The sequence below is a fragment of the Sarcophilus harrisii genome, chromosome 3 (assembly GCF_902635505.1).
Source record: "Sarcophilus harrisii chromosome 3, mSarHar1.11, whole genome shotgun sequence".
NCBI classification, from domain to species: domain Eukaryota; kingdom Metazoa; phylum Chordata; class Mammalia; order Dasyuromorphia; family Dasyuridae; genus Sarcophilus; species Sarcophilus harrisii.
In genome coordinates this window covers 564256291-564280907 of record NC_045428.1, presented here as the reverse complement: position 1 = coordinate 564280907, position 24617 = coordinate 564256291, and the positions used below count along the sequence as shown (strand labels likewise).

The window sequence follows — 24617 nt, the reverse complement described above, 5'->3', positions numbered from 1 at the left end:
TACCATTACTGGAGCTGGACTCCAGCATTCTTTCAAATGAATTATTATTATTATTATTTTGTAATAATTCTATAAATTATTTTATAAATTCTATATATGGAATTCTATAAATTAACCTATTGATTGGCACTGAATAATTAAATTAACTTGATAGCATTATCATTTTTCTTATATTGGCAGGTTGAGCCACAAATAATTAATAGTTTTCCAATTAATTAGGTCTGCATCTTTTGTAAAGAGCAGTTTGTTGTTATATTATAAATCTCTCTTTTCCTTGGTAAGTAGACTTATGAATATTTTACAAATTCCATAACCAAATAGGATGAAATCTCTCTGTCTCTTTCTGATGATTTTGTTCATAACATATAGAAAAACTGATTATGTGAATTCATTTTATATCTTGCTACTTTGCTGAACTTATTGTTCCAATGAAATTTTTACTGATCCTCTAGGATTTTCTAAGTAAAACATCATATAATCTGCAAAGACCAATAACTTTTTTCTTCTTTGCCCATTTTTATTTCTTCAATTTATTTCCATGTATCATTGCTAACTAGCATATCCAGATTTATATCAGATATAAAGGCAACAGTAAACATCTTTGCTTTATTCCTGATTTTACTAGGTCCTAGTATTTTTCCATTTCTGATGAGATTTAAATTTATTTATATAAATTTATGTATTGATCCTATTTACAAGTAATTGATTTGTCCTGTAATTGCTTTATCCTGTAACTGTTTAAGTCATGGTTCTTTGTCTCTGAAATGGATTCAGAATTTAACTGGCCTTCAATAGGTTAAGTTTAAAAACCCAGCTCTCCTGCTCAAGGATCTTAACTTGATTTAGAGAATTTCTGAGAACAGAAAAGGAGTTTCAGGCTAATATCTTTCCTCCTCCAAGCTATCCTTCTAGAATGTCCATTTTGTTATGCAAAAGTCTAGGCCACTTTCTCACACCTGGACTCAGACAATGAACACTTTTTAGTCTATTGTAAGAAGAATGGGGATCGTTGCTAGTACACATAACCAGACTTCCAAGCAATCATGCTATTCCCCGAACCCCATCTCTGTATCCAGATGTGTCGTCTTTAATCCCATAAAGTCATTTATCTTGTTCTGTTTTTTGTTTTGTACTCCCCAAAACCCATAGAAGGGGAACTGTCCTTTTCTCAAAGTCTTTGGCATTAATGGAGACAGTTCACTGACTTAATTTATTGATAGATGGCATACCCCTGCCGACAAATGTCATCTTGCCTAGAGTTCTAACTCAGTTTATCCTTTTGTTAAATTCCTATCACAACACTGATAAATTTTGCTCTTGGTTTTAGTAGTTACTATTTACCATAATAAAGAACAGTTCATTTCATTTATTCATATGCTTTTAATTTTTTTTTTTGGAACATCAAGTGATATTATTATTTTGTCAAAAGCTTTTTCTGCATCTTGGTGTAATCATGTGGTTTTAATTTTTTTTATTAATGTGATCTATTATGTTTTAAGTTTTCTTAATATTTATAATCCAACATGATCATATTACATAATGTTTTTAATACGTTTCTATAGACTTTGCTAACACTTTACTCATTATTTTTGGAACAATATCCATTGGAGACACTGGTCTATAGTTTTTTCTGTTTTTTTTTTTTTTTTTTTTTTTTTGTTTTGCTCCCTCATTTAGGCATCAGGACCATATTTGTCTCATGGAAAGATTTTTAATAAAATCCTTTTTCTCTCCATTTTTGCAAATAGTTGGAATGATGCTGGAATTAATTGTTCTATTAATGTTTCATAGAATTCACTTTTAAAACCATCTAGTCCTGGGATATTTTCTTTGGAAATTACTTTTTGATATATTCAATTTCATTTTTCTGAGATAGAATTATTTGAATTTTCTATTTTTTAGTCTGTTAATTTGAGTATTATGTATTTTTCTAAATATTCATCCATTTTATTTAAATTATCTGTTAACATATGATTGAGAAAAAAAGAAGTTCTGATGAGTGGGAAATAAGTAGATCCCCACCAATTGGGGAATGGCTGAATAAGTTATGGTATATGCTAGTAATGGAATGATATTGTTCTATAAAAAATAATGAACAGACCGATTTTAGAAAGACCTGGAAAGGTTTACACAAATTGATGCTGAGTGAAACAAGCAGAACCAGTAAGACATTGTACATAGCAACAACAAGATTGTGCAATGATTAACTATGATAGACTTGGTTCTTCTCAGCAATACGATGACCCAAGATAATTCCAAAAGACACAAGACACATGAAAATGCTATCCATATCCAGAGAAAGAACTATGGAGTCTGAATACAAATCAAAGCATACTATTTTTAGTTTTTTTTTTTGTGTGTGTGTTTTCCTTTTTATTCTGTTTCTTCTTTCACAACATGACTAATATGGAAACATGATTACATGATTGCACATGTATAACCTATATCAGATTGCTTGTTGTCTCAGGCAGGGAGATAGGGGGAAAGGGGAAAAATTGGAACTCAAAATCTTATAAAAAATGAATGTTGAAAACTATCATACTATTTATGATAAAATACTATTTTATCATAAAAAACAAAATACTATTTACCAAAAAAAAAAGAAAAGAAAAGAAAACAAAGTTCCAAATTTTCTCCTTCCCTCCCCACTCCTTGAGACAGTAAATAATTTGATCTAGGTTATATGTGTAATTCATGATCAGTTTTCTTCATGTTTTAATATTTTTGTTTTCCCCAGGTACATGTAAAACAATTTTTTTTTTTACATTTGTTTTTAAGACTTTTGAGTTCAAGATTCTCTCCCTTCCTCTTTCAACCCCCCAATGAGAAAGCAACTATGAAGTTATGCAAAACATCCATAATCATCATGTTGCAAAAGAAAACATACATCTTGGGGGCAGGTAGGTGTCACAATGGATAGAGCACCAGCCCTGAAGTCAGGGGGCCCTGAGTTCAAATTTGACCTCAGATACTTAACACTTCCTAGCTTTGTGATCCTGGGCAAGTCACTTAACCCCAATTGCCTCAGTAAAAAAAAGAGCAAGAGCAAGAGAATAAGAGAGTGAGAGAGACAGAGAGAGAGAGAGACAGAGAGAGAGAAGGAAGGAAGGAAGGAAGGAAGGAAGGAAGGAAGGAAGGAAGGAAGGAAGGAAGGAAGGAAGGAAGGAAGGAAGGAAGGAAGAGAAAGAACGAACATAGATCTCTCTTCATCCTTCCTGGCAAAAAAAAGAAAAAGAAAAAAGTGTGCTTCAGTCTGTATTCAGACAAAATCAGTTCTTTCTCTGGGTATCAATAGCATTTTTTTTTTTATCATAACTCTTCCATAAGTGGTCTTGGATCATTGTATTGCTGAGAATAGCAAAGTCATTTACAGCTAATCACTCCACGACTTTGTTATTACTTTGTTCATAATACATTTCACTTTTTAAAAAATTTATAACAGCTTTTTTATTTTTATATATTTTATACATGCAAAGATAGTTTTCAAAGTACATTTCACTTTGCTTGAGCTCATGGAGTACTTTCCAGGTTTTTTTTTTTTTTTTAATAATATCCTGTTCATCATTTCTTATAGTACAATAACATTCCATCATAATGATGTTCTTTTTAAGGCACTATGAACAGGTGAGTAACATGCATGTTCATTTCACTTTCCAGTCCCTTAATAATCCAAGAAATACATTCAAGAAATTTTGGTGGGTTGTCTCATCACTACCACTGTCTTCCATAGTTATTGTTTCTGATTTCTTCTCTGAGCCATTTGTTATTTAGGATTTCATCATTGTCACAATTTGGTTAGGGTTCCTGTGTTGATTACTATTTTTATTGCATTGTGGTCTGCAGATGAATTGCATGTTTTGAGATTTCTTTCTTCCCTTTCTTGTAAAACATGCTTGTGCTCAGAAATAATGGTTCCTTTTAGAAAGTATCAAAAATCTATTAGTTATAAACTAATATTTCTATACAGTATTTTCCCTTTAATTTGTCTTTCTTACTTTTGCACAAGCCTGAGAAAGGAACATGAAAACCTCCTACTGTTACTGTTGGTGTCTTTTTGCAATTCAGTTAATTTTTCTTTTATGAATTTAGATGCCATGTGATTAAGTGCATATAAATTTAATATTGAAAGTAATTTGACATCTATAGTTCCTTTAAAAATAATATAATGTTGGGGCAGCTAGTTGATGTAGTGGATAGAGCACCAGCCCTGAAGTCAAGAGAACCTGAGTTCAAATATGACTTCAGACATTTAACACTTCCTAGCTGTGGGACTCTGGGCAAGTCACTTAACTCTGATTGCCTCTGCAAAAATGATAATAATAATAATAATAATAATAATGTCCTTGTTTGACTCTAACGATAGTGTGAATACTTTTACTTTGTCAAATAGCATAATTCCAACATTTGCTTTTTGGCTTCAACTTATGCATATTTTGTTACATTTCATCTTCTCATTTTGTTTCTATGTATTTCTTTGGTTTTTGTTTCTTGTAAATTTTTAGGAGTAAGTTTCTTTTATTGTCCAGTATGTCACTCTCTTTCTTTTTAATGGATATTTGTCCATTTACATTTAAAGGTATAAGTTAGCTTTACGGTTTCTTTAGAATTTGTGTCTTTAGTATTAATATTGTTGTTATTTTTTTTTTAAAGATTTATTATTTATTTCCCTTCCTCTTTTAAGTTAGCATTTTGCCTCCAGAACTGGTGTAATATATATTCCTTTCTACTAATTCTTTATAATGATGAAATCACAGTTCTAGAGAAAACACCAACAATAAATGATTATATGAGATCTAATAATCCATCAACAAGTATTTATTAAACCTTTGCTATATACAAGCACTATGACAGGTACTAAGAGGGTGCCAGCTTGATAATAGGAGTACCTGAGTTAAAATCTCACCCATGATATTTATTTGGTATTATTACTTTACCTTTCCAGGACTTCTGAGTTCCCTTCCAACTATAAAGATATGAGCCTGTGAAACCCCTAAATGAGATATTCCCTGCCTTCAAGGAGCTTCTATTCTACCAGAAATGCATGCTGGACAAAGCCCAACTGTTATTACTGCCATTTTTTCTGTAGAACTTTAAGGTTTGCATGGTTCCTTCCTCTTCTGGGTAAGGTAATACCTAGAGTGTCCCCATTTGGCAGAGGACATCAAACCCTAAGGACATGAATAATAATTACTAATTTATAGAAACTTTACAGTGTGCGTGGGGGACCCTTGAATAGGGCATGAAATTCCCTACAGAGTCAATTCCCCATAAGATTATGACTGGGCGGAGAAATCCCCTGAGCACCTTTCCCCCAAAGACCAGTCAAAGACTCTTGTGCAAACTTGCTTTTATTCCAACAGGACAGAATAGGTCTCAGACCTCAGGCAGTAAGAGCAACAGGACAGGAGGCCAGAGGTTCCCCCCCAGGAAAACCAAGATTCTGAGAAGAGACACAATGTGGGAGACAGAGCTTGGGAAGGTTAAGGTGAAAGTGGGCTGACGGGGCAGAGGGCACGGGCTGGCCAGGATCGGTCAGGCAGCAGCTAGCGGAAGTAGTTGGGGCATTCGTGGGCAACAAGGTGCCAGGCCTGCTCGAAGGCCTTCACCACCGCAGGCTCCAGTGGGCCCTCCTCTGAGGCCGCCAAATTCTGCTGCAGCTGCTCCACGCTGGTCATGCCCAGGATAACGGCGTCTCCGCGGGCACCCTGTCAGGAGAGGGGGGCAGAACCAGGTAAGAGTGTGGGCTCTGTTCTTATGAAGGACAAAGATCATCTTAGTCCTTGTATGTCTCCCAAGGCTTTCCCATAGAGCCATTAATCACAGACCACAATCTATGAAGTCTCCCCCCACCATGGCAGGTCTTATTCCCCAGCCTCCCAAGCAATGGTAAGACAAAGGTAGGGATAAACAGGATTCAGCAGTAGCCAAGGAGGCTTGTGCTTATTGTCCCCTAAGGCCTCAGTGATATCTGAAGCAGAGGTACTGGCAGGGAAACTCACCACGCTTTCCACTCTCACTTAGCATCCAAATGATGTCTAGATTTGCTGACTGCCTGCTCTGGGCAAGACAGTTCTGGCCTGAGAGAACCATAGGGGTTTTAGACCCCGTCTCTTCCTCTGAGAGGTTCACAATCTAGTTGGATTGGAATAATCATTATTATTATTTTTTTGGCTGAGGCAGTTGGGGTTAAGTGACTTGCCCAGGGTCACACAGCCAGGAAGTGTTAAGTGTCTGAGGTCAGATTAGAACTTAGGTCCTCCTGACTTCAGGGCTGGTGCTCTATCCACTGCCCCCAGGATAATCACATTTATAGAACACTTTCAGCTTTGCAAATTGATTTTCATATATTGTCTCATTTGATCCTGTAAATAACCCTGAGAGACAGCAGCTGTTCTTACCCTTGCTTTGCAGATGAGGAAATTGAGACAGACAGAAGTGAAGTGACATACCCGGGATAACACAGCTACTACATGTCTGAGGCTGGGCTTTGAACTCAATTCTTCCCAATTCCCAGATTTATCCACAAACTTTAAGATGGAAAAAAGCCTAAATTTTGAGCAGAACCAGGAGATCATTATATACAGCACCAACAAGATTATACAATGGTCAATTCTGATGGACGTGGCTCTCTTCAATATGAATAGATTCAGACCAGTTCCAGTTGTTCAGTGGTGAAGAGAGCCATCTACACCCAGAGAGAGGACTGTGGGGACTGAGTATGGATCACAATATAGTATTTTCACTCTTTCTGTTGTTGTTTGTTCGCATTTTGTTTTCTTTCTGTTTTTCTGGTTTGATTTGATTTTTCTTGTGCAGCAAAATAATTGTATAAATATGTATGCATTTATTGGATTTAATATATAATTTTTACCATGTTTAACTTATATTGGAAGAAGGAGAAAATCTGAAACATAAGGGGTCAATGTCAAATTATCTGTGCATCTTTTGAAAATAAAAAGTTTCAATAAAAAAAGTTGAAAAGCAAAAAAAAAAAGCCTAATTTTTATCTTTCTCTTTTATCTTTAATCTGCATATTTTAATAATAGCTTTTGTTTCAAAATACATACAAATATAGTTTTCTACATTGTCCTTTGCAAAACGTTCCAAATTTTTCTTCCTCCCTTCCTTGCCCCGCCTAGACAGCAAGCAATCCAATATAGGTTAAATGGGTGCAATTCTTCTACACATATTTCCACATTTATCATTCTGCACAGAAAAATCAGATCTAAAGGGGAAAAATGTGCAAGAAAAAAAAGCAATTAAACAACAACAAGAACAAAGGTGAAAATGCTATGCTTGAAATCCACAGTCAATCCCCACAATCCTCTCTCTGGATGTAGCTGGCTCTCTCCATCACAAGTCTATCAGGATTGAATGTTTAAATTTTGTAAGGAAACAAGGTGGGTCACAGACAGAGGGAAGCTCCTCAGTCCCTTCCAACAAAGAGGAGAGTTAGTTACTCGAAGGAAGGCTTCCTCTTTGTCTCTCCGTGCCATCAAGGGGACTCTGGGCTCTCCAAGTCAGTGCCAAGGGAATGCACAATCTCTGGCAACTACCCAGCTAGAAAGTCTGCGACCCAGGCCTGGACTTGGACAACAGGAACCAACCTTGCTGACAAGCCATCCGCAGGACGCCCTTGTGGCTGCCTAATAAGATAAGGGGCTGACAGTCTCTGGTTTAAGGGAGCGCCCATCTCCCAGATCCTCAGAAAGCAGAGCACTCCCCATCTCTAGAGATCTCCAAGCAGAGGCGTTCAGATTCTGGGGGACCATCCCTGAGCCCCTTTCCAGCTTGGACCTTAGACCGTGGCATAGCCATGGCCATAAACTTATAGATGCATAAATGTACATAAATAGAAACACACGAATACACAATCATAGATGTAGGTGTCCCAAAAGTCTCAGTGCAATCTGAACGTTTTTGTTTTTTGTTTTTTGTTTTTAATTTTTAACAACTTCACTTGCTTTTAAAAGTTAAAAATAGCACCAAGACTTTTGGGACACTGCACTCAGTGGGCAGGGTGACACCGATTTGGTCCTTTTAAGTTCATTAACTATGCACAATTCCTCTTTGGGGGCTCACAAGAGCCCTGTGGGGTGAATTTTTCATTATTATCCCCATTTTTCTGAGGAGGGAACTGAAGGCCAGAGAAATCAGGACTTGCTTGCAAGTCACCCAAGCCAAAGCACCTGAGTGGGCCTCCCAACCCAAGCCTTGGGGCCTCTGAAGCCAGCTCTGACAGCTGACTGTCATGGGACCTGCAGGAAGGAGAAGGTGAACAGGAAGAATTAGGACACGGGGAAGAGGTGACTCAGAAGCAGCTCGGGGGCCCAGTGGGTAGAGCCTCGGGGCCTGGAGTCAGAAAAATCTGACTTCAAATCTAGATACTCTGTGGCTGTGTGACCATGCCACGTCACTTCACTTCTGTCTGCCTCTGTTTCCCCAAGGGGGAAATGATGACAATAAAAGTACCTCTTCTCCCAGAGTTGTTGAGAGAATAAAATGAGACAGTACTTGAAAAGCCCTTAGCACACTGGGTGCTATATAAATGCTTCCCTTCATAGAAAAGAAAGCTGACTCCAGAGTGATGGCTTGTGTGTATAAAGGGGAAATTATAAAAGGATCCAGAAGTGTTCTTTGTAGTATTGTTGACCACTCGTGTTCAAACAAATATTTATCCAATTTGGTTAAAAAGCCCATTGCATCAAGAAAGGAAAGGTCTTTCAAGGAATGCAAAAGCTGAGAACGGGGCCCAGCTTCTACAAGGGCTGAGGAGCATGGGCCCAGACGGGGCCTACCTGGAGCTGGGAGTGGTGGTACATCCATCGGAGGGCTGCCGAGGTCATGCTGGAAGGCTTGGCCCCAGAGGACGCTGCCAGAGCTTTCTCCACAAGGGCAATGGCCTGGAAGTGATGCTCCTTCCAGAAGCTGCAGGGAATGGGCAGAGAGGGAAGGTTAGTGGTCAGCACCCCCAAACTGCCTCAGCAGGGACTGTGCGGGGCTTGGCTTGGCAGAGACCCTGGGCTGCTGGTCCCAGAGCCCCCCAAGGTCCTCCCTGGTGACCACAGGTACTGCCTGCTGCAAACCCCCCAGTGGGGATCCCACAGCCCCTAAAGTGACCTCCAGTAATGGGCAGGACCTTGGCCCTAGACACACACTAAGAACTTCCTTCCTTCACGGTCACTTTTCCCCATAATCTCCTCTCGTCCCACAGGACACCCCAAGAGAGGGCACATCTTAGGACTGGTTCCACACTCTGGGAAGGATACTCTCAGTGTCCTGAAAACTCACAACAACACTGAGAGTATCTGGATGAAGGCCATGATGGGCACTCAGGAAGGGTTGAAGGAGCTGGGGTTGCTTAGGTGAAATTTGGGGTCATGAGGAGAGCACCAGAGCCTGGGGGGCTATCCTGTGGGCCTTCCAAATGGGCCAGTTTTTCCCCAAATGGGGAGTGGCCTTCAGAAGGGTCAGGGACTATTCAGGGTTGGGCTGGACCCGAGGCCCAGGGAAAGATGTCCTTCTGACTCTGAGATGTGGGCTGGCTTCCCTGAGATTTGGGCCAAAGGTTCATACCCATTTTACAGATAAAGAAGGGCAGAAATAGGGATGCTGCCTCATCCAAGTCCCAGAGCTAGTTACTGATGAAAGCAGGCCGAGATTTCCAGGCCAACTTTTTTTTTTTTTTTTTTTTTTTTTACAATTTGCTAAGCACTTCCTCTCTAAGGAAAGATCTGAAACTCCTAATTTCAGGCTCAGTCCCAGCAGTTCTGGCCACAAAGCTGAGTTCAAAGAAGCAAGAGAAAGCTCAAGAGTGGTAGAGTAGAAAGAAGAATGCATTTGGAGCCAGAAGGCACCACGAGCTCTGCCACAATCAGACGGTTGTGCCTCAGTTTCCCAATCTGTAAAAAGAGGGATTTGACATCTAAGTCTTCCTCCCTTCTTCCATCCGATTACCCCATGGGAGCCAGGGCAGTTTGTGATGGATCAGAACACTCTCCAGCCTCCAACCCACTCACAGGCAGCTCACCGTTTGCGGTAGATTTCAGAAAAATTATTTCCAAAGAATCGGCCCACAGGCTGCTTTTCATCCTTGTCTTCATACTTGTATTTGCCCGTCAGGAGACCCCCTGTGGGAAGGATGGACAGTGAGATTCAGGGATTCCACTGAGGGCTAAGGCTGCATAAAGTGGGGCCTGAGTTCTCAACCTGGCAACAACCAAGGAAGTAGAATGAAGGGAAAAGCAGGTGTAAACATTGTAAAGCAATCAAACGATGTGTGATACACAGACACAAAGGCAAAAAGCCCTGCCCTCCTACAGGTTATCGTCTAACAAGGGAAGCCACACATGAGATGTGGCCTGGAAGGAGCATCCTGGTGGCAAAAGTCACCTGGAAGGTGAGTGGGAGAGCAGGGGAACAGGTTGACATGTCCCAGCCAGGAACAATGGTCATGGTTCCTAAGTTCAGAATTCTAAAACTGGGCCATGGGATGGGGAAGAAGAAGAGAAGGATAATTCCTCTAAAGCAAAAGTGTCAAACTTGCTACTAAAGAGCAAAATCAGATTTAAATATAATTGGGAAATATTTAACAAATTAAATAAAAATACGATAAAACATAGATAATATCACACTTTAAGCTAATTAACTATGTGGCCCAGAAGCTTCCTTATGTGTGGATTTGTATGTCTGAATTGCCAACACTGGTACTCCCACTATTCTTGGACACTATCCTGCCCCCTCCTTCAGGCTGAGCTCATAGGAGTGACTTGGTAGGACTAAGGCAGCCACAATAAATTCAGATTTTGGGAGCGAATTTTGTATTTTAAAAAATGCCTTCCCCATAAAAACTCTGTGAGTCAGTATAAATATTATTTCCCCCATTTGGTCCCAGAGCCTCAGAGAGGTTGAAACTTGCCCATGGACACACAGCAGGCAAAGATCCCAGCCCATATTTTAACCCAGACCTCTTGACTCCCCCCCCAGAGACCCAGGTGCCCCCTCCCTCATTTTCCTCATACCAGCCAAGGGGTTGTAGGCATAGAAGCGCAATCCAAAGTGGTGCAGGCAGGGGAACAGCTCCGTCTCCACTTGTCTGGTGAGGGCGTTGTACATGCCCTGGGAGAAGGGGGGAGAGCACAGCTGGGGGGGCCGGGCCAGGAGCTGCCCCCCAAGGCAGCCTGGGGCTGGGGGGCTCAGGCCCAGAAGGGAGCTCTGGGCATCCACTTGGCAGGTGAGTGAACGATGCCCAGAGAAGGGAAGGGGCAGAGTCTGGATCTGAACCCAGGACTTGTGTGTCTGCCAAGCCAGCGCCCTTCCTACCACAAAGCCCTGGGAGTCACAGCCCCAGGTGGGTGCCATGGGGCTGCTCACACCCTCCTCGGGGCCTGGGCTTCCTCCCCCCACCTCTGAGACCTCTAAGGCAGTAAAGCTGGGGGGATAAAGGGGGAACTCTGGTCAAAAAGAACCCCCGGGAGCCCCAGCAGCACCCCGGGCTCAGGCAGGGTCTTACCTGGTACACAGTGGGAAGGACCCAGCCATGGTTCTTGCAGAGGGTACAGATCTCAGCTACTTCCCAGGCGGCAAAGTTAGAGAGTCCCAGTTCTACAAACTTACCCTGCGGGAGGGAAAAGAAGAGACAGAGACAAAGTAAGAGAGAAAGAGACAGAGTGAGAGAGAGAGACAGAGATTGAGAGAGTGAGACAGAGTGAGAGACAGAGACAGAGAAAGAGAGAGAGAGAGACAGAGAGACAGAGAGACAGAGAGAGACAGAGAAAGAACAAGAGAGGGAGAGGGAGAGAGGAAGTGAATTAGACCATCAGGTCAGGCTGGCCCTGATCAGGAATCATCTATTTCTACCTGTTCTTGCCTCCCCTAGTTAGAAAACCATCAGAGTGCCTGTTTCATTCATTTCCAGCTCTAGCACAGTGTCTGGCACAACGTAAGTGGTTAATCAATAATCTTGAACAACTGATTGACTGACGATGCTCTAAGCCCTCTTCATCTCTGACCTCCCGGGTTCTAAGGGCCCTCCCGGCTCTGACCTCCTGGGTTCTAAGGGCCCTCCCAGCTCTGACATCTTATGTTCTAAGGGCCCTCCCAGCTCTGACCTCCTGGGCTCTTAGCCCCCCCCCCCCCCCCCCAGCTGTGACCTCCTGGACTCCCACAGCCCTCTCAGCTCCACCATCCCCTGCTCTCACCTCCTGGTACAGCTCATTGCAGGCATGTAGTGTCTCCTCCACAGGTGTGCTGTGGTCTGGCATGTGCAGGTAGAACAGGTCCACTCGAGAGCACTGCAGCCGCTTCAGGGAGATCTCCAGCTGGGACCGGACACTGCTGGCTCTAAAGGACTTCCCATTCAAGGGATTGGCCTTGGTGGCGATTTTCACTTGGGGAGAAAGAAGGTGATAGAAGATGACTGAGATTCAATTCAATTCAGATTCAATTCAACAAGGTCAGAAAATCCTCTGCTAAGCCCTGTATCTAAACAGCTGACTTAAAATTATTGATGCTTTTTTGTTTTTTACATCCTCATAGTTTTTCCCAGTTATCCCTCCTCCCTCTCCCATCTTAACAGTATGTTTTTAGAGGCAGTTAGGTGGTACTGTAAATAAACTGATGGGACTGGAGTCAGGAAGATTTGAATTCAAATTCTGTCTCAGACACCTTCTAGCTGTTATACTGAGCAAGCCATAGAGATGCTATATACCTCAGTTTCCCCAAGTATAAAATGGAAATAATAATAATAGCATCTACTTCCTAGGATTGAACTTATATAATATTGTAGTACTTAACACAGTACTTATCATGTAGTTGGCACTTAATAAATCTTGTTTCCTTCTTTCCTTCACAGACCCAAAATCAGTCTCTTGTTTTCTATATTAGATTTATTTATTTAATGTTTTCCTTCAGTTACATTTAAAAGCATTTTTTATATTTTTTTCTCCTCTTCCCATATCCCATTCCCCTCTTATTTTCCTGCAGGGTAAGATATATTTCTATGCCCATATTGAGTATATCTGTGTGTGTGTGTGTGTATACATGTGTATACACACACACACACACACACACACACGTCCTCTTTGAGCCAGTTCTAATGAGAGTAAGGTTCACTCACTCAATTTCTGCTCTCCCTCTTCCCCTCCACTGTAAAAGCTTTTTCTTGCCTCCTTTTTATGGCAGATAATTTGCACCATTCCACTTCTCCCTTTCCCTTTCTCTAGAATAACTAATAAAACAGATCTTGGAGGGGACATGGGAAAAAAAATGAGACATTAATGCATTGTAGGTGGAATTGTGAACCGATTCAACCATTCTTTAAAGCAATTTGGAACTATTCTCAAAGAGCCACAAAACCATGCATACTCTTTGACCTAGCAGTGCCATTACTAGCTCTGCAGCTAAAAAGAGGTTTTAAAAGGGGGAGGAGGGACTATATGTATAAAAATATTTATAGGAGCTTTTTTCTGGTGGCAGGGAGTTGGAAATTGGCAGGATGTTCATCAATTAGGGAATGGGTGATTGTGATCAAATACTATTGTGCTATAAGAAATCCTGAGAAGGATGCTCATAAAAGAAAAAAATCCGGAAAGACTTTCATGAGCTGATACAAAGTAAAAAATACTGTGTACAAAGTAACAATAATATTATAAGATGATGTGTGAATGGCTTAATTATTCTCAGAGACAGAAAGAGACAAAAAGAGGGAGAGGGAGAGAGACAGAGATAGACATGTGAGTGAGAGAGAGGGAATAGATGGAGTTGAGGGAAGGGGAGATGGAGAGAGGCCGGGGAAGAAGAAGAAGGAGGAAGAAGGAGAAGGAGAAGAAGACTTGAGTTCTGATAGAAATTTTACTTTAAATTACAGCTATAATCCGGAGGGTAAGACTCAGCCCAAATTGGGGTGGGGATGTGGAAAGAGGTAGTGGAGAGGAAGAAGGGGGTTAAAGAGTCCTGATTAACAAGAAGGTGGAAAGATGTTGTGTCCTGTTTTCTAGAGCCCCCAAGTTGGGGTGACAAAACATACCATTGCTTTCTAGAGCCCCCACACCGGGGTGATTAAAATATACCTTCCTAGTGGAGAAGTGATGAGGCAGACTCCTGAGGATGGTGGGAAAATGGAGTCCATTTATTTCAAGGGCTTTCTCTTTTTTATAATGTAACAAAAACAACACTGTGCACGTGAGACCAGTGTGTCATGGAAGGAGGGAGGGTTGGGGGTTCAGTGTTATAATTAAAGGGAGCTAGGTGGGGCATTGGTTAGAGCACCAGCCTGGAGTTAGGAAGATCTGAGTCAAATCTGGCCTCAGACACTTGCTAGCTGTGTGACCCTCAGCCAGTCACATACCCTATTTGCCTCAGTTTCCCCGTGTGTAAAATGAGCTGGAGAAGGAAATGGCAAACCCTTCCAGTATCTCTGCCAAGAAAATCCAACTGAAGTCATGAGGACTTAGACATGACTGAAATGACTGAACACACACACACATACGTGCATATGTGAGAGCAACTGAGCAAGACTGGAGGTGGGGAGGTAGATGGCACACTTTACTGAAGTGTAAGGGGGTGCCGGCCAGCCCACAGTCCAGGGGCCCAGGAAGACACCCCAACCCCATTCAGGGCAGGGAAGACCCTCCCTGAATCTCTCCTCCCCCTCTTCCCCAATGGAGGTCCTAAATGGGCCTCCAAACTCCAGAGGGAACAGTGAAGCCCTTCCCTTCCTCCACCCCACTCCCCAAAGGCACTCCCAGAAAAGGCTGACTCGGCCAAAGTCCTGCACGGGAAGGCAGGTCCAAGGTCAGGAATGTCTCCCCCCCATGCTCACCCAGGAACTTTGACCTGGCCAGGCAGGCTTCGAAGGAGATGCTGGGGGGGGGGGGCATGCTGGGGGCAGGAGCCCCACCGGGCAAGAGCCACTACTGGGGAAGGCTCTGAGGGCTCAGTAGGAGGCAAGTATGGCCAGGGTCTGGGGATCGGCTGATTGCCAGGCAGAGGCTAAAGGGACTGGCGAGAGACTGGGGGGAGGGGTGGGGGGTGGGGCTGTTCAGGTGAGGGGGCAGCACGGCTCAGGGACCTCTGGGGCACAGACCCTGGGGAAGCTGGGGGCTCAAAGGGGGCAGGGCAACCGAAACAACGTTTTAGCGAAGTAGGGACTGCAGGGGCAGGGACAGAGAACTCGGATCCAGCGGCCTACCCCAGAATTAGAGGAATAGGCGGCACCTGCCTCGGAACCCTGGGTCCGGGCCAAGTGCTCAAGAGTGCACTCCCTGGACTGCGACCCCCGGGGGATGTCGGGGCTGCCCTCCCCAGCCTGAGACCCCTCGGGCTCGAGACAGCACTCCCCGGGCTGCGACGCCCCGGAGGGTGCGGAGGCTGCACTCCCTGGACTGCGACCCGCGGGGTCAAGGCTGCACTCCCAGGGCTGCGACCCCCCGAGGGGTGTTGAGGCTGCATTCTCTGGCTGAGATCCCCGGGGATCGAGACTGTACTCCCCGGGCTGCGACCTCCCAGGGGGTGCCGAGGCTGCACTCCCTGGCCTGCGACCCGCGGGGGTCAAGGCTGCACTCCCCGGCCTGAGACCCCTGGGGATTGAGACTGCACTCCCCGGGCTGCGACCCCCTGGGGATCGAGACTGCATTCCCCGGGCTGCGACGCCCGCGGGGGTCGAGGCTGCACAGCCTCAAGACCCACCTGCTGAGTCTGGGGCTGCACGAAGCGGGGGGGCACGGACCCCGGGGGGGCACGGACATGGGGGGGGGCACGGACCCCGGGGGCCGGGCCGGGGGCCAGGCCGGGGCTGCAAGCGGACCCCCCGGGGGCACGGACATGGGGGGCACGGACATGGGGGCACGGGCATGGGGGCCGGGCCCAGGGCTGCACAAAGGCGGAGGCACGGACCCCGGGGGCCGGACATGGGGGGGCACGGACCCGGGGGCCGGACCCGGGGCTGCCGCCCGGGCACGGACCCCGGGGGCCGGACATGGGGGGGCACGGACTGGGGGCCCGGACATGGGGGCACGGGCCGGGCTGCACAGCGGGGGACGGACGGGGCCGGACATGGGGGGGCACGGACCCCGGGGCTGCCAACGGAGGGCACGGACAGCCGGACGGGGCACGGGGGCTGCACAGGCAGGCCACGGCCCCGGGAGGGCACGGACCCCAGGGGGCACGGGCCGGGCTCACGGCGGGGGCACGGACCCAGGGGGGCACGGACATGGGGGGCACGGCTAGGGGGCCGGACCCCAGGGGGGCCGGCCAGGGGCCCGGCGGAGGCCGGATCCCAGGGGCCGGCAGGGCCGCCACGGGTCCGGGCAGGGCTGGGCCGGCTTACCTGGGCTGCCGCCGTCCCCCAGTCCCAGGCCCAGGCTGCCCAGGATGCTCTCGGACTGGCCGTCACCGTACACGAAGGCCGTGTCCAGCTCGCGGTGGCCGCGCTCCAGGAAGGCGCGCACGGCGGCCTCGCTGGCCGACCCGTCCATGCGCCAGCCCATCTCCATCGTGCCCAGCACCGAGGCCGGCAGGGCCAGAGCCCGAGACCCGGAGGCCATGGCTGGCTGGACAGACGCTCCGCAGGAGGATGCGCTAGGAGCTGAGGACGCGCTCCGGCCCCGCCCCTGTCGTCACCAGGAGGCGGGAAGGGCGGGGCGAGGCCGAGCTGCCGCGGTCTCAGGGACCGTCTGCCAAGGCCCGGACCGAGGCGGTCACGGAGGCGGGACGGGAGGATCAGGTGACCGGAGCCTGCGGCCCCTCCGGAGCCGGGCCGGGAGAGCCGGGAGCCGTCTACCTGCTGCGGTACGTGGGGCGGGGGGCGGCTGGTCCGGGGCAGCGCGGCTGCGGACTCCCGGGCAGCCTCCGGGGCCGCCGCCGGGCCGCCGGCGCTTTCCTTTCTCTTCTTCCGGAGGAGACGCCGTAAGTGCCGGGAGACCCGGGTCTCGGGCCGGTGCTGGAGGGCTGGGGGGGCGGATGCCTGCGGCCCCCGGCCCTGGCTGGACCCCCGGGGCCTCCTGGTCCGGCCCCGGGCTCCGGGCGGCCGCCCCCCGCGCCCCCCGCGCCCAGACCCTTTCCGGGGGTCCCGGCGCTTGGGGCTGGAAGCAGCGGTGAAGGGAGCAGAAGCTTTATTCAGATGAGGAAACTGAGGCTCAGGGACAGGGAGGGACGAGCCCGGGATCTCCCTGAAACTTAGGGCTTGTTGATCCCGGTCCCAGCCTGAGGGGGGGGGGGGGGGGGGACAGGGAAGCACCGAAGCCTCCTGGATAGATTCCCACGCGTCTCCCTGCAAGGGCCCAAAATCTGGCCGTCCCGGGGACCCAGGAGTCCCGGGCCTCCATCCCCTCGCCCCACCCCCCTCCAGCCAAGCAGGGCTTAATGAGCGTGCCTAAGCTGTCTCCTAACGAGGTGCTGGCGATTCCCAGATGCGTTGTAAACATCGGGTCCCCGGGATCCTGGGCGAGGGAGTCAGCTGCCCTACCTTGCACTCAGCTGCAGAATCCGCGGTTTTAAAAACGTCTGACAGTCAATCAGCATTTATTAAGCGCCTCCTGTGTACCAGGCACTGTGCTCATTGAAAGAAATGCAAAAAGTGGCCAAAGACAATCCCTGCCCTCGAGGAGTTTGCAGTCTACTGGGGGAGGTGACAAGCAAAGCTATATAAAAGATTCAGAGGAAATGAGCAACACAGGGAAAATGGAGTCTTAGGGCCTCCAGAGATCTTTAATCTCCCATAATCAATGGCCCGATATACAACAGAGTGTGCCCTTTGCAGATCCAGCCCTTAGCTAGACCGAGACATCTCCCCTCAACTCCCCTAAATGAGGTCACTCTGATATCAGTTTCATTCCTGTTTATGGCACATGGTGAGTGCCATAGTTTGTCCACAGCTGTTTGCAGCTGCCTCCCCCGTCTGTAGCTGTTTTTTGCCTTTCTTTGTATGTCCAGTGGCAAGCACATTGCCTGGCGCTTAGTAGGTATTTAATAAATGCTGCCTGATTAAGTGATGGACTGATTTAGCCCCTCAGTGCCCCCAGTAACACTTTAACTCACTAACAAGTGAGCCATCTTCTTTGATGGGGGAATTTTCATCCTGAGAGTTCCTGTTAATGCAATAATATGGCTGGATAAAATAATAAAGCTCTGATGGGTTTCCTAGACAAGGTCAGTCACTTCAGAAGGAAGGAAATCCCCGTGTCCTGAGTCTTTGGCTCCGGAACTGTGGTGTCCCCTCCCCACACAGATGATTTCCCTGTTAGTGAAGAGATTTCACTGTTGGTATATGTTAGTGTCATATTTACGATAGAAATGGAGCTACTCGTGCAGAAGGATTGCGGCCTCTCCATATGGACTTAAAAATCTACATATTAACATTTGTTCCATTGCATTTTACTTATTTTGTTAAATGTTTCCCTGTTTCATTTTAAGCTGTTGAACAACTCTCAGTGTCAGAGCCCCCATGTGCAGACACTTCTGGTGTCATTCATGAGGTATGCTCCGTGCCTAGGACAAAGAGGGATTCCAAGGACAGAGTCCTCCAAAATGTAGTCCAGGTCCATTGTATATTGGACTATTTTTGCATTGGGACTAGGCTCTGGACTGTGACTGTGGCCAGGATGAGGGCGCAGCATTGTGGGGCTTGTGTGTATGTGTGTGTACAGTTGGGTGTTGGGACGGAGAGGGTTGGTTATTGAAAGGGAGATGCACAGAAATGGGATTGTACTCTCACAGTTGGGGGGCTGTGCTGAGAGCCCCTCCAAAAGGAGCCCTACTGACTCTATGGGAATGGAAGCCACTGAGGAAAGGATTGGGTGAAGAATATGAATGAAAGTCACTTTTTTAGGTACTTATTTCATTAGGTCCTCCATGTTCCATGAACGAAAGGCTTCATTTTTTGGCTCTGAGAATTTTCTCCGGCTGTCTTCGGTGCCTGGACTGCTCTCTCTCTCATTTCAGCCTAATCTCTTCCCCGACTTCCTTCAAGACTCAACTAAAATCTCATCTTTTACAGGAATTTGAATACCTTTGGTCTCTTAAATATTTCTTACTTAATAGGTTATCTATCTGTTTACCTATATATGGCTCCTTCTCTCTCCATTACATTGATTGCTCCTTGAAGACAGGAACTATATTTTCCTTTTTTTTTTTTTTTTTTTTTTTTGTATCTTCAGAGCAGGCACTTAACAATTGTTTATTAACTGAAATATTTATAAAGTATTCAGCCCTTAGAATACAAATATGAGGAGATACTCCCTTTACCCCAGGAGCTTCTGTTATAACAGAGGAGACCATACCAATTGAGAAGAGGGTCCAGGATGGACTGTGCTATTTGGAAGGAGCTGGAGAAAGGTGCAGCTGGGTGGGGAAGTAGGTGGAGCACCAGGCCCGGAGTCAGGAAGACTCATCATCTTCTAGAATTCACATTCAGTCACCTCTGGTGTCTGTAATAAATGGGATAAGTCTAAAGGCTAGATACTATTCCAAGACACTTGTTAGCTGTGTGACTCTGGGCAAGTCCCTTAACCCTATTTGTCCCAATTTCCTCATCTCTCAAAGGGGCCAGAGAAGGAAATGGCAAACCACTTCAGTATCTTTGCCAAGAAAACCCCAAATGGAGTCACCAAGATTCAGATGTGACTGAATTGACTGAACAAGAAGAGGCAGAAACATAGAATCACTAAAAAGATATATGTGAGAGGTGTCCTGAGAGTATAATCTGATGAGTTAATACATTAAGTAAATTTTAAAGTGCTATATAAATGCTCGATTTTGTTATTAAGATAAGTTATGGATGGAACTAGAGTTTAGTGAGACAATTACAAATCCATTGCAGAAGGGCCCCCAAGAAGTTCCAATCACAGAAGGGTTACGTCCTTGTTTTCTTCTTCAGTCTGCTAAAAAAGACATTTCTCTGAAGATGTTTCTGATATTGCTTAGAATGAGATGTCTGATAATACAGAATCTTCTTAGATCCCTAGAGATCTTAGAGTTTTGAAGTTTTGGAGTTTCAGACCATACACTAGGAAGGGACTGTGCATCTTTTAACTGAGGGAAAAACATAGTGTCCATAATAGGAGAAACTTTTTTTATTAAAGCTTTTTATTTTCAAAACATATATGTGGATAATTTTTCAGTATTGACCCTTGCAAAATCTTGTATTCCAGTTCCCCCCTTTTTGGGGGGACAAGTAATCCAATGTGTTAAACGTGGTAAAAATATATGTTAAATCCAATATAGGCATACATATTTATACTTTTATCTGGCTGCACAAGAGAAATCAAATCAAAAAGGAAAAATGAGAAAAAATAAAATTCAAGCAAACAACAACAAAAAGAGTGACAATGCTATGTTGTGATCCACACTCAGTTCCCACAGTCCTCTCTCTGGGTGGAGGTGGTTCTCTTCATCACAAGATCATTGGAACTGGCCTGAATCTTCTAGGAGAAACTCTTTAGCTATAAAATGTGGTGATAGTGGGGGTTTGATCCTGATGACTTCTGAACTCACATTCTGTATTCTGAATTTCCAAGGTAAAAAACAGGTTTTTGAAGGGGTTAGTTCACTATTGTCTCCTACCAGTTTGGGAAGAGGCTAACAAGTCTGGACACTGCTTCTATTTTTTTTTTCCTGAGGCAATTGGGGTTAAGTAACTTGCCAGAGGCAACATAACTAGGAAGTATTAAGTGTCTGAGATCAAATCTGAACTCAGGTCCTCTTGACTTCAGAGCTGATGCTCTATCCACTAAGCCACCTAGCTGCCCCAACTGCTTCTATTCTTTAAGGAAAATCCAATTTACTGTTTACTCAGAAATTAGCTTTTTGGTATACTCTAGAAGCAAAATTATGCTCTGAACTGACCAAGAGGCCTCTGAAATCTCCCATACATTTTAGTGGTCAGAAAAAGGAGAATGAGGCAGGAGAGGGAAAAATAAAGTCTCCATACTCTGCCTAGAGCCTAATAGTATATACAGCCAGAAGGATCTTGGGGGAGTGGTTAAAAAAAACAAGCACTTTCTATCCCTCACCCAACTTTGAGGAATAAGCATTTATTAAGAGCCTAATTGTTTCTTGTTTTGTTTTTTATATGTTAATATTTTTAAATTCAGCAATAGATAGCTTCGATTACTTCATCTGAAAACATCATATTTTAAAAATTATTTGTCAATTAGGGAATGGCTCTTATTTTTGGAAATTTGATTTATTTCTCTATATATTTGAGAAATGGAGCCATTATTAGAGAAACTTGCTTCAAATTTTTTTCATAATTCTGATTGCCAACTGTATTTCCCTCCATACTATTCCCCTCCATCCCATTTATTCTATTTTTTCTCTGTTTTTACCTTCTCTCTCTTCAAAAGTGTTTTGCTTCTGACTACTGTCTCCCCCAATTTATCCTCCCATAAGCACAGCTTGCCCCTTATTTTCTTACTCTCCTACTTTCTGTAGGATAAGACAGATTTCTATACCCAATTGAATGTGTATGTTATTCCCTCTTTGAGCCAATGATTGTAAGATTCAAATATGCCCTGCTACCTCCCATTTTCCCCTCCACTATTAAAGCTCTTTCTTTCCTCTTTTATTTGAGATAATTTACCCCATTTTACCTTTTCTTTTCCCTTTTTCCCAGTGAATTCTTCTGTCTCACCCCTTCATTTTGAGTTCTTAAACGTCATCCCTTCATATTCAACTCATACCTGTGTTCTTTGTCTATATATACTCCTTCTAACTTCCCCAAGAATGAGAAAGCTCTTATGAGTTACAAGTATCAATTTTCTTGGTACTAATGTTAACAGTTTAACTTTATTAAGTCCCTTATTATTTCCCTTTCCTGTTCACCTTTTTATGCTTGAATCTCTTGTATTTGGAAGTCAAATTTTCTATTCAGCTCTGGGCTCTTTTAAATCAGGAAATCTTGATATTTCATTAAAAATACATTTCCCCTCCCCCCCAAAGGATTATATTCAGTTTTGCTGGGTAGGTGATTCTTGGTTATAATTCAATTTCCTTTGCCCTCCAGAATATTATATTCCAAGCCCTTTCATCCTTTAATTTAGGAGCTGCTAAATCTTGCGTTTTCTTGACTGTGGCTTTACAATATTTGAATTGTTTCTTTCTGACTACTTGACCTGGGAGCTCTGGAATTTGGCTATAATATTCCTGAGAGTTTTCATTTTGGCATTTCTTTCAGGAGGTGACAGCTGGAGTCTTTCCATTTCTGTTTTACTCCATGACTCTAGAATATCAAAGCAGTTTTCCTTGATAATTTCTTGAAAGATGCTATTGAGGCTTCTTTCTTTTTCTTTCTTTCTTTCTTTCTTTCTTTCTTTCTTTCTTTCTTTCTTTCTTTCTTTTTGATCATGGCTTTCAGGAAGTCCAATAATTTCTAAATCATCTTTACTGGATCTTTTTTTAGTTTTATCTTATTGTTTCTTAATGCCTTGTAGAGTTATTAGTTTATACTTGCTCAATTCTCATTTTTAAGGAATTATTTTTCTCAGTGAGTTTTTGTACCTCCTTTTCCATTTGGTCAATTCTGCTTTTCAAGGCATTCTTCTCCTCATTGAATTTTTGTACCTCTTTTATCATTTGGCCTATTCTATTTTTTTAAGGTGTTGTTTTTTTTTTTTCAGTATTTTTTTTGTGTTTCCCTTTACCAAGCTGTTGACTCTCTTTTTCATGATTTTCTTCATCACTCTCATTTCTCTTCCCAATTTTTTTCTCTATCTCTCTTAATTTTTAAAATCTTTTTTTGAACTATTCCATGGTCTGAGATCAATTTATATTTTTCTTGGAGGCTTTGAATGTAAGAGGTTTGACTTCTTTATCTTCTGAGTGTGTGTTTTGATCTTCCTTATCAACATAGTAACTTTCTATGGTTAGAATATTTTTCTATTGTTTCTCCATTTTTCCAGCCTATTTCTTGACTTTTAACTCTTTGCTAAAGTGGGGCTCTTCTTCTCAGGACACCCTGTCCCAAGCTTCAGAGGTTTTTTGCAGCTGTTGTCAGAGATACTTCTAGGGAGCTATAAGTTTTCAATTCATCCAAAGGGGCATGATCTAAGGAGAGTTGTGTTTACTACTTTCCTGAACTGTTCTCTGGTCTGTAAGTGACTACAAACACTCCTTTCTTCCCTATGTTGTGCTAGTGCTTTTCCTCACCCTGGGGCTGCCACTCAGGACTGAGACCTGGATCTAAGTATGGGCAAAGCAAAAGAGTCATGCCCCCAGCAAAGATACCCTTGTAATCTCCTTCTGAGATTTGACCCCCTTCCCCTCTGTGGATCAAGAGCTCTGAAACTGTCCCCTGCTGCTGCTGATTTAGTCACTCCCAAGACTTACATCTGGTTTGCGGAGACTGCACTGATTTCACTCTACTCCCACCCCAGTGTAACAGACCTTTCCAGCTGACCTTTTAAGTTGTCTTGAGCTGGAAAAATGTTTCACCCCATCCTTTTAGGTGTTCTGCTGTTCCAGAATTTGTTTTAGAGCATTATTTAGAAGTCTTTTTCTCTGTCATCTTAATTCTTCCAGGTTAAGTGCTTTTAAATGACTTGCCTTGGTAGATTGTGCCAGAGATGGCTTGAAAGAACCTAGTTCTTGCTGCCCCTGAAGTCCAGCATTCTATCCACGAGGCCACACTGTCTCAATTTCTGAACTATGAGCATTTCTTATAATCGTTCTTCCCTAACATTTCATGAAAGAATGAAAGAAAATGGAAAAGATTTCTGCAGAAGTCCAGGTTCAAGATGGGGTGCTTTCAGTGATTGTCTTTGCTGAGGACAATAGGCCTATGTAGGTTCCAGGGGAGAGAAAGAAAACAGAATCTTTCCCAGCTTATCAGTCCCTGGGCCCTCCAAAGCTCTGTAACAGTCCTCTAGATAGAGCAAACACTAGAATTCACTGATCTCTAGCTCTTTCAGGTTCAGTGGATTCAGAAACAGAGAGCACAGGTTCAAATTCTGATTTTATTTGCTTATAGTCCACAGAAACTAAAAAAGCTGTTTCCCTTGTCTGGGTTTCAGTTCCTTCATCTGAAAAGTTAAGGGGTTAATTTGAAGACCTTGAGAACTCTAAATCAATGTACCAGGGAGGAGCCTGCTGCCTACCACCAGGAGAAGGGATGTACCGACAGGACAGATTGAATCATAATTTTGGACTTGGCCAATTTGGGAATTTGTTTTGCAAACATTCATTGCATGAGTTCGCTTTTCACTTTTCTTTTTGTTTTCCCCTGTGGGGGAGAGAAAATGGAATTTTTTTTTTTTTGTTCATTGAAAAAATATTAATTTTTTTAAGATGAGGGGGTTGGACTAGCTGGTCTGTGAGATTGCTCCCGTTCCAGTGATTACAGCTCTGGAGTCAGAAGGACTCAGACACCATCGAGCTCCACCTGATCATTTTAGAGATTGGCCAGCCACCCACCACCCTTTGACTCCTTGCAGAGTCTACAGGCAGCTCCCAGTGATTGAGATGTTACAGCTGCCACGGGCCCCCAGGAGCTCCCCCTGAGAAGTTGGGGACAAAGGGGAAGCTGTTTCTGGCTTTCTTTCACAACCAGATCCAGTCACATGACCTGAGCCTCAGCAGTTTCCTAGGGTCACAAATGACAGGCCTTGGACGACCCTGGGGGAGGG

The 24617-nt window shown here is 44.5% G+C and overlaps 1 protein-coding gene across 1 annotated transcript; it reads right to left on the bottom strand.

Moving 5' to 3' along the window:
• Window positions 1-5330: 5330 nt before the first annotated feature.
• On the bottom strand, window positions 5331-16622 carry LOC111719883 (aflatoxin B1 aldehyde reductase member 2). The gene is made up of 7 exons (XM_031962738.1): window positions 16328-16622; window positions 12201-12388; window positions 11513-11617; window positions 11022-11118; window positions 10031-10130; window positions 8799-8928; window positions 5331-5705 (listed from the first exon to the last, which is right to left on the bottom strand). The coding sequence occupies exons 1-7, from the start codon at window positions 16542-16544 to the stop codon at window positions 5544-5546; spliced, it is 999 nt and encodes a 332-aa protein (XP_031818598.1). The 5' UTR covers window positions 16545-16622; the 3' UTR covers window positions 5331-5543.
• Between the last annotated feature and the right edge of the window lie 7995 nt (window positions 16623-24617).